The 10740-nt window shown below is 39.5% G+C and overlaps 1 protein-coding gene across 2 annotated transcripts in view; it reads left to right on the forward strand.

Annotated features, from left to right (window-relative positions):
- Nucleotides 1–10160: 10160 nt before the first annotated feature.
- FEZ2 (fasciculation and elongation protein zeta 2) overlaps nucleotides 10161–10740 on the forward strand; it is a 38412-nt gene continuing 37832 nt past the window's right edge. For both annotated transcript variants that reach the window (XM_011372092.1, XM_011372093.2), the window contains exon 1: nucleotides 10161–10456. In XM_011372092.1, coding sequence (XP_011370394.1) covers nucleotides 10203–10456 — 254 coding nt within the window. In that variant the 5' untranslated portion in view covers nucleotides 10161–10202. The remainder of the gene's footprint in view (nucleotides 10457–10740) is intronic.

A 10740-nucleotide genomic window follows, 5' to 3' on the forward strand; every position in this document is an offset into this window, starting at 1 on the left:
TCTTACCCATCATTTATTTTAAAACCAGGCATTTGCAAATTGTCAAAACAAGTAATGTGATAATACAATTACCAACCATAAGAAAGAACTTTCTGTGTTTTAAAGAACTTCAAAGCCTAATTAAAAATTCCAAGGATATAAATGAAAATATTATTAGTCTATGAAACTAATTCAAGTTTTATTTTTAAAAAATAATTTATGCATGTTTAACTATTATTATTTACAAATAAAATAAACATGTCAAAAAAGTTAGTAATTCGATAATCCTTTATCCTTCTGACATGTTTGGAAGATGTATATGTCATATTTCCTTATAGCAGATCTTCAATTAAAGAATCTAATTTCAAAGAACTAAATATTTTTATTTTATTTTGACACTAGAAATGAGTCTCTGCTTCCAGGGTCATTTAACGTTTATTATTAAACGTATAAAACATATAAAAATCAATGCCTGCTTCAGGGAGCGTTAAAAGCAAAGTCCTTAGCTTATGTCATCCTTTGCTTATAGGAGACTCTTTTAATATCACTTTTAGATATAGAACAAACTTAGAAACAAATCGATCTTCAAAACAATTCATAGAAACAGATTCCCCTTTATAAATTACCCACAGGTAGGACATTGACTCTAAAAATAGAGACTCTTGTTTGAATACAAGACTCTAACCATGTGCTATAGTTCTATGTGCATTTTGCTGAGATAAATGGAGAGATATTTTCAGTTCCCTGTAACCTAAAACATTTCAGACAGAGGAAATGGTCTCTGCTAATGACAGAGGAAAAGGTCTCTGCTGCTTCTTAAATTTTAGGTGTTTTTATCCCTTAAGTGGAAGATTATTGAACAAAGGAGTGAAATCTTATAAGTAGTGAGAGGCTTTAGAATCTTCTGACCTTTTTTCCTCCTTTTCTCTCAACATTTTCCATGAATGTGTACCCAGGTATCCCTATTTGGAGTGCTGGATAGTTCAGGCTTGTGACAAAGCAAACTTGAACAACGAAGGAGAGAAAATGAATAATTTAAAAATGATTTGGCAAATAAAAGTGATGACATATTAGCATCAAACCAAGTATTTAGCAAAGGAGAAAGGATCCTTATTTGTCAAATACTGAAGCCCTCAACTTTGAGGTAGGAATGATGGATGCATGTGCTGACCCAAATCAAAGCACCTCACAGCAGAAGGTAACCTTGTCATCTTCACCTGAATTGCACTTTCTCCCAAACTTCCTTTATCTTGAAGAACTAGTGGTGTTTTTGGTCTCCTGTGATTTCCAGTAGTTACTATCTTTCATCCATCATTCTTTTATGATGGAACCAGAGATTTGGTAGGTTTTTCCCTTGATCTGTGACCTACTTAGGCAACTACATTATACACGGACTGCAGCCTGGAATTTTGGAGGACTTTTCATTTAAATCTTCCTCATCTGTATTTCCATCCTCTATTACCTATTTCCATTATCTTTATTTGGCGGTTTAAATGCAGATTAATTACTGCTATACTGGTGCCAAGTGATCTCAGTCGAGGTTGAATTTGATTATATTGGGATTGCAAAGTCCTTAAGCATTTATACTTGCATGACTCGATATTTATCAGGACACTGTTTCTTGTTGAAAGAAAATGAAAGGACTTAGTGCATGGGCAGCAGTGAGTGGGAACCAGCTAGGAGAGATGAGAATAGAGGGGTTGGCCTAGTGTTTGTCCAAGGTGGTTAGAGCTAAAGTTGTTGACTCTCACGGAACTGCAATATTGAATGGGTTGAATTTGTAGAGTACAATAAGAAAAAGGCTTCCCTTCCCCCCGCCTGCCCCATCTCCCATTTCAGCCTTTAAACGTGTTCTATCCAATTTCTCTTCCCTATCTCTGGCTGGTGTCTCCATCAGATTCCATGGCTTTTGAGTCACTTTGAAAAATCAGAACAGTCTTATTTTCAGATATAAAGAAGTCTGACTCAGTATAAATAACAACTTCCATCTTATAGTCATGTCAAAATATCTCCCATCCTCTGCTCAGCAGGCATTTCTCCGTTGTTCTGTAACTGTCTACATCACATCCCCTCGAGCTCAGTACCCTCTCCTTCTAGATTGAGATCTCCCTGTCAACCCTGCTAACACCCTTTCAAGATGTCTTGAGTCAAGATGACCTTCTGGGGCATCCACTTGGCCCCCAGGAAAAAATCATAACCCTTGCTCAACAAATGGTCTAAGAGCTGCTCCCTCTTCTGCAAGTCTCCCTTGGCCCTGTCATTATGGGCAATTCCTCTAGTCTCCTGCCCAAACTCCAGGGGATATACATCAGGCTCTCCTAAGTATTCTCTCCTGGTGTCCAACTCTGGGCCCATGGGGGCACTTGGGTCTGGGTCCTGCATCTCAGTAACAATCCTCCTGGAGAGAAAGACACTGTTTTGCTTTGTTTTGTTTTGTTTTGTTTTTCATACATACTCAACTCATTCTTTTGTTCTTGGGAAGCCCTCTTACTTGGCATGAATTTGGAGCACCTGACCCCTCTCAATATGGCTGGCAGCTCTGCATCTCAATGACTCTAATCCTTCTTTATAATTTCTAATTTTCTTTCCCGTAAATAAGTAATGGGGTACTTAGGGAAAGGTGTACTTCTGCTCTTAGTAACGCATCAACTTAACATCTGCTACTGTTATTTATAGAAGAGACCAATAATTAGGGCTGACAAAGAAGCCAGAAGAATTAACAGAATCATATCTGTTCTGAGCTCAAGTGGGGTGCCCTATGGAAACTCCAAGAAACCACCAGGATAACTTTGGGAGCTCTATTAGTCTGCTAGGGTAGCTATAATAGCAGATATTTATTTTTTCACAGTTCTGGAGGCTGTAAGCAGGACTGATTTCTTCTGAAGCCTTTCTCCCTGGCTTGCAGATGGCTGCCATCTCATTGTGTCCTCACAAGGTCTTTCTGCCGCGGTCCAGCCACGACAGGATCCAGGGGGCCCCAAAGGTGGGCAAGGCGTCGGCACGGGAGACAGTCGACTACACAACTCAGAGGCGGTGTGACACTGTTCCGTTTTATTGTGATTTGAGTACAACTTTTATACTTTTTATTTTGGCATTTGATTATACTTTGTTGTTAAGGTAGCAGGGAGTTAAATTTCTGTGGTTAGGCGAAGCAGAAAATCTTATAGAGTATATTATTATTAATGTTCATGATTAACTAGTACATTTTTCTCTCAATCATTAGAACAGAACTACCTGATGGAACAATCTAAACTTTAATTCTTATATCTATTACGTAAGATACAGTTTGATTTAAGTAAAGGTGATAGATAGATGTATTCATAACAGCAAGCATTGGCTTGTGGGCAGACATTGTTCTTCTTTCTGCCTGAAGAAATCTTTTAAATGCTATTTGATTTATGCTATATCTAAAGTTCAAGCTGAACCTTTCTCATAGCTGCTCAAAAGTTTCCTTGGTGCAGTAATGAGGAAAATATTTATAAAAATCAGTTTTACAAAGCTGCTTTCATAAGCTAAGTTTCTGTTCCTTTGTTTTTAAGCACCAAGGAGATCCTGACCTAGCCAGCCTTTCTATGAAACTTAAACTACTATAAGGCACATGAATTCTATCTTTATTCACTACATGTATACTATCTTTATTATAAGCTTCTATATAAGGCAAAGGAAGATCAGGTAATCTTTTCATACTGTTAGCCCCCCTAGGTGGATACCAGAGTTTTCTATTTATTCACTAGGCCACAAAAGGAGGCCCTTCTATAGTAGGCACAGGCTTATGAGTAAATTTCTTATCCTTTACTAATTTTTCTACTAACTGCGTGGGAACAGGAATATAAACTGGTTCTAGTAATTCAGCTTGTTATAATTTATTCATAATATCTTTAAGAGGCACGTCAAAAGGAATTTCCCTTAATAATTGTTCAAATAAAGGGTTTACGCATTCTGGACACGTCAGGGTGACTAGAGCTGATTCCATACGCGGGGAATTTACTATGTTTTCCTCAGAGCCAATTTTGAGGAAATCCATTTGTATAGCGTTTACACTTACTAGAATTTGTGCTACCCAAAATCCCCCTATTAATAGGATCATTTCTAAGAAACCAATTATCCCTAAACACATGCCACGTCCTCGTTCTTGACGATGCATTCCTTGAAGCCTCTGTCCCCATCTCCGGACCTTGTCACGCAGTAGGGTAGAAAGAGGACACGGCATCTTTCTCTGTGTGGGCATGCCCCTGGTGTTTCTTACTCTTCTTATTAGGACACAAATCAGATTGGATTAGAGCCTTACCTACAACTGCCTCATAATAACTTAATTTCATCTTTAAAGACTTCTCGCCAACTAGAGTCATATTCAGAGGTACTAGGGGTTGGGACTTAAACATATGAATTTGGGGAGAACACAATTCAGTCCATAACGGGAGGAAAAGGTTGAGGCTGGGGTTAGCTGGCCCCTCGGGGTAGATACAGCCCTCAACATGCCTGCCCTCTCCAGTACCACTCATCTGCTGAGTTTAGGCAGCAGCCATGCTTGGAGTTTGAGTCACGAGGTTAGGGATGACCAAGCTAGTCCATTGGAATTTCCAGGCTGGTGACACTCAGGGACATTCAGGGTATATACTAATTCAGTCTTACAGAGGGCAAATCAGTCCTTGAGTTATAAAGTTACTCTCTACAACAAAGAATTCCCAAGACACCTACTCTGAACCCTCTAATGTCAGATTAGAAACAATTAGCGTACTTTTGTGTCTACTATAGTCAAATCAATCAGAAAATTGAGCAATAGTGTGTGCGTTTGCTTAAACTATGTAAACAATTATCTTAATAGACCACATAGTTTTGCTTTAGTAGACCTGAATCTGACCTGTGGTTTAATTAGATCCATATCATTTGATAAGGCTGTTTTGATGCAGCAATATTGGTGTGGTGTTTTTGATGTCAAGATATTTTGACCACTCTTAAAGAAAAAAAAAAGAAGAAAGTGGAAGAAAAACCCTGTTAAACTTACAGCTTTAAAAAATCATAAGTGTAGAACAGACATCCCCACCCTTAAATCTTGTTCCATCTTAACCCCGCTTACGATGAAATGTTCCTTCTCTAAAGATAACAAGAGAGATTTTGATATCTCTGGGAACAAAACTTTGGAGGGAGAAAACAAATTAAAAACAAAGACCTGAAAAAATAAATTTCCAAAGGAGTAGGACACATCATTCTTCATTTGCACCCTCATCAGTGGAAATCTGAGGGAGTCCAGCTGATTTCGTGGAATATTGCTGGATGCTATGGTTCTCTTGTCCTAATACTCTTGAGACTGTGGAAAATTTGAGACAAATACCTTTATAAGAAATTTATGTTAATAAGCATATCGGAAAAATAGAATGTAATGAATATGACCAACATTAAATGTGTAACCTGGATCAGACAAAAAGTACAATCATTTACAGAATCTTTTTATTTCATCCAAATGTGATCCAAGCCTCCTGGTTTCTCTTCAATTACAAACTCTTCTGAATTGTCTGTATCTATTTCCTTCTGTAAACATGGCAGAGCCTCTATTGATGCTACCTGGTCTCCTGAATGCACCCTGTCAGTCTTCCACAGTGTCACCTTCTGCCAGCCTGTCATTGTGCTCAATAGAGTTTTCCTGATTTAATTTTTTTTACTTATATCCCGGCCCCTCGCCTCCAATTCTCTGGGAAGTGGACTTCCTGTTTTCTTGGAAGTTAGCACCTTTCTCTTTTCTTCATCTCTTTTCCTGTGTGGACCAGAGAGACTTTCTATCTCCACTGAATTTCTTCCCAGAAATTATACACTCAAACTCAAGTCTACAAATGACAACAGTCTATTTTATTAAATATTATATAACTCTCTAGTGAAGTTAATTTATGTAACTGGTATAAAATACAGTTTCAATCAAAAGGTAAAATAGGAGAGATCATTAACAGGTTAATAATTCATCAACAATTACGATGGTATATGAACTAATTTTGAATGTTTGATTTCAATCCACTTTTAAGGAAATTAGATATTAAATAAGTAGGGCATATCTGTCCAGGGCAATTCTAACAAGCAATTCAATAAAGCCACAACTTTTTAGAAAAAAATTGTGCTTAAATATACCTCATATAAAAATTACCATTTTAACAATATTTAAGTGTACCATGGCATTAAGTACACTCACATTATGTGCAACCAGCACCACTGTCCATTTCCAGATATTTTCATCATTTCAAATAGAAACTCTATGCCCATGAAATATTAACTGCCCTTATCCTTTACCCCAAGTCCCTGGCAGCCACCATTCGACTTTCTTTCTCTATGATTTTAACCACTCTAGATATTTGATTACCCAGAACATAACCAGGCAAATATTTAACAGTGTCTTTCCCACCCAGCTATTTTGATACCTTGTAAGGCTGGGTCCCCAGCCAGTCAGTCACCTTGGCTCCTTTGCTTGGTGGCCTAGCACTGCTTCTGCTCAGGATGGTTCCACCTGATCCAGACCCTGATCTGATCATTAAAATTAAACTTGAATAATTAGAATTAAATATTCTTTTCAAATAAAGGCTAAATTGTGATCTTTGATTATGCAACAGTTTCTTGATTAAAAAAAAAAAATAGACGAAATGGAAAGAACCTACCCTTTCCTGTTTTTGGCAAGCAAGCAAACTTTTCTTAAATTTTTAGGCCAATATATGAATTTCTAAATTCTTTATTCTTTTGTTTCATTAGTTCTGTGTTTCCCCTTAATTATTGAATAAACTTAGTCATGAGCTTAGCTTGTCCCCAGAAGTTTTTACTTAGGTTCCATCTCATTGTCTTTCGCTTTACAATGCCTTTGGCATTTGCTATACGTGATACTTTGACAACCAGGTATTTTCTGGTCTTGTATTCAGTAGTTTCTTTTTCTTTCTTTCTTTCTCTTTCTTTCTTTCTTTCTTTGTAGTCCTTATATTTTCTGATTAATTATACCCTTAGATGGTCAATATGTTGAATAATTTATTTTCCACTTTTTGTTACTTAAATTTCCACTGTGATATATACTATACATGTCAAAATTTAAATATATAGTCAAACAAGAGGAGTAACTTTTTCCATCTTAAATGATTAATGTAAACATAATTCTCAAATGTGAAACTCTCTTTAAAAGTACTCTGTATTCTCTTTGTAATTTTGAATCAAGTGCTGAAAATTAATTCAATAGGTTAACTTTTCTTAATATATGAAATGCTCAAACATGTTTACACATAAATAAAACTCTGAAATAAGTCAATGTGGGCGGACAAATTAGTAGAATCCAGCTATGTGAGATATAACGAAGTGCAAGAACCTCTTCTTATTCGGAAGCCTTTGAGTGTTGATGGACTGATCTAAACAGGTGAGACTGGCAGAAAGTCTGTGGTTTTGCCAGCTCTGTGGCAATGTTAGGAAGCTAGAATTTCCTGATGGGAAGGAGAGTTGCTGGAAAATGGGCTAAGGTTACTGTCAGGAAATATTAAGTGATGGCGTTTATGGACTAGTACTGGGGGCTTGATTCTCCAAAAAAAAAAAAAAAAAAAAAGAAGCAGTCTAAGTACCAAAGGAGCTAAAGAAAAGGATGAGCATAAGGAAATGGTGCCACAACCTGGGTGGAACATGGTCTGAGTCTGAGCAACTTACAGTTAGTTTCCAGGTACCACCTGGGAAAAGAGGTGTGCAAAAGGCATTGAGGGACTATATTGCTACTTTATAATTTTACCCAGTAACAAGCATTCTACCATTAAAACTATGTTGTCCTATTACTCTTTCATGTTTACAGTAGTTATTTAAAATCTATGAAAGCACCAATTAACATTTTATTTCAGACTTTAATCTCATTGCTCTGCCCCCATAAAGTAATATAACAATTTTTCTCATAGGCATCTTTCTTTGGAGCCTTTTTATAGATTGCGTTGAGAGCCAAGGACACTATAGATGTGCAAATATAAATTGATTCAAATCTTGTTTTTACAATGGAATATTCAAAGTTTCTGGGGGTGATACCAGATAATCTGCATTTAATTAAAAGTAAAAACATCCTATATGGGAAATTTAACTAAAATTCTGAGACCACTAAAGCTAACCGAGTAGCATTTTATTTGTAAGCATGTGAAAAATTTGACAGTGTTACATTTGGGTCCTAAGAGTAAATAATATTCATTTCCACTAACACATATACGCACACCACACAGGTAAATGGAGATGTGAAGAAGAAAAAAACCCCACAAATTTCTCTTAGCTGTATACCTAATTAGCAGAGTCTGATTTAACTTGACAGTTTCATGTAACTTTGTGTGTGTAGTCAAACGCTAGAGAACAATAGATCTTTGATACTTTTTTGGGGAGTCTCCATCGCCCAGGCCACAGACTGGTTCTGGTCCATGGCCTGTTAGGAACTGGGCTGCACAGCAGGAGGTGAGCGGCAGGCCAGCTAGCAAAGAGCAAAGCTTCATCTGTATTTGCAGCCCCTCCCCAGCGCTAGCATCACCACCTCAGCTCCACTTCAGGTCATCAGGCATTAGATTCTCATAGAAGCACCAGTCCCTGGTGCTGAAAAGGCCGGGGACCACTGCTTTAGAGCATCACTTTTGAGTAGTGTTCAGATAGGTGACTATCAGCTGAGCTAGAGTGTTTTTCCATCAACACAAAAGCTGTTAACCATTGGGTAATTAGTTCTAGCTGTTGGCCAAGTAGAGCTCAACATCTGTTCCCTTCATGGTTTCAAAGGAAATAGAGGGGACAATATTATTTTTATCAACAGTTTCATAGGCTCAGATTATTTTGTTTAATATAGGATAAATCATTGAAATATGAAACAAACATTCACTGGCATAATAAATAGGAAATTTTCATATTAACATATATTCTTGAGGATAGGTGTTCCATGCTGTCAAGACATGGACAAAGCATACTGAGGAAAGGTTATTTTTAATTATTAACTTCAGATTTATTTTTCAAATTACAAACCTGTCTTTCATGACCCAACTATATCCCACTTTCCTAAATGAAGTATTTGATTACCACAGTCCAAACATATAACTTCTATCAACTCCTGTAACTGTAGACAAGCTCAATCTGGTCATATCCTATTTAACAAGACTCAGAACCAAAGTTTAAACCTTGGATACACCACTCACAAGTAACACTTGTGAACTCTGAAACTGTTACCCTACTCCGAATCCTGTATCAGGAAGATTTGAGCCTTGCCTCCTGTCTTCTTGCCAACCTACCTAAAAATGAAGCTCCTTTCTTTCCTCAAAGCCAGTGACAAGTATTGGTTTCTATGTGCTTCAGGCAGTGGAGTCTTGTCCAGTAACACTCTTACATATTTATTGCCTCTACATATTCATGTTCTCTTATAATCATACTTTCCTACCAATTTTTTATTATGGTGAAATACACATAACGTAGTTACTATCTTAACCATTTTAAGTGTACAGCCCAGTGGCATTAAGTACATTCATATTCTTGGCAACTATCACCACCACCTAAACTCAGACTTTTTTTCGTCTTGCAACACTGAAACTCTATACCTATTAAACTCTCTACTCCCAATCATATCTACTTTTTATTTTGTACAAAGTGTTTCCTCTTAGTCTTATCACTACAACTACGTCATAAATCCCTTGTACGGTGCACCCATGCATTACTTATATAATATACACATATGCCACTATTAGGCACTGTTCTAAGTGCTTTGCAAACATTAACTCATAATTATTCACGCGTGTATGTTTCTGAGGATCTAACATGAGCATTGTATATGGAATACTTCATTTCTAAAGTATTTCTGGAATAAAGTTCGGTATCACTTAAGCATTTCCAACTGATTCTGGTGGAAAGTTACAAAAGGACCAGATTACCCTGGGGAAATGACTTCGGGAGTAATCTGACTCTAGGTGGAAAGTTTTGAGAAGCCCTCTTTTTTAGCCATATTTAGGCCTGGTGTCCTCTCAAGGAAAGCCAGGAGGGAAGCTATTCCTGACTGACAGAGATTATAGGAAGTGACTCCACGCAGTTCAGGTTTCCCTTTCTACAGGGATCCGCCGTCAACCCCCGAGATGACTCCGCAAGCGGGATGACCCCGAGGCTGAGCGGCCCAAGCCCGGTCCAGGCGGCCTTGGGCGGGGGCGGGGCCTGACGGCGGGGCGGGGCTCCGGGGGCGGGGCCTGACGGCGGGGCGGGGCGCGCGGCTGCACTGGGCGGCGATGGCGGCGGACGGGGACTGGCAGGATTTCTATGAGTTCCAGGAGCCGGCCCGGAGCCTCCAAGACCAGGAGAACTGTAACACGAGCCCCGAGGCCGGGGCAGGGCCGGGCGGGGGAGGCGACAGCTTTCCAGCGCTGGCCTGCAGCTTGGAGGAGAAGCTGAGCCTGTGTTTCCGCCCCTCGGGTCCGGGCGCCGAGCCCCCGAGGGCGGCCGTGCGGCCCATCACCGAGGGCAGCCTCCTGCAGGGGGACGAGTGAGTGCGGGCCCCGGCCGGGAGCGGGCGGGAGCCTCCCCTGCCCCTCGCCCTGTCCGCGGGCCTTCGGTCTGCAGCCTCCTCGGGACTCTGGCCGCAGGCTCCTCCCCTCGCCCTCCTTCCGCCTCCATCGGCTCCGGATTCCCCGCCCCTCCTTGCTCTTCCTTCTCCCTCCCCCGGGCTTTCGGGCTCTGCGCGGTCGGCGATTTAAATCTCTTGCTCCCCTCGCTCCCCACACTCCCTTTAACCTCTGCCACTGCCCTCTTCGTTTCTAGAAAACAACC

Source organism: Pteropus vampyrus, unplaced genomic scaffold, assembly GCF_000151845.1.
Source record: "Pteropus vampyrus isolate Shadow unplaced genomic scaffold, Pvam_2.0 Scaffold200, whole genome shotgun sequence".
Taxonomy (NCBI): domain Eukaryota; kingdom Metazoa; phylum Chordata; class Mammalia; order Chiroptera; family Pteropodidae; genus Pteropus; species Pteropus vampyrus.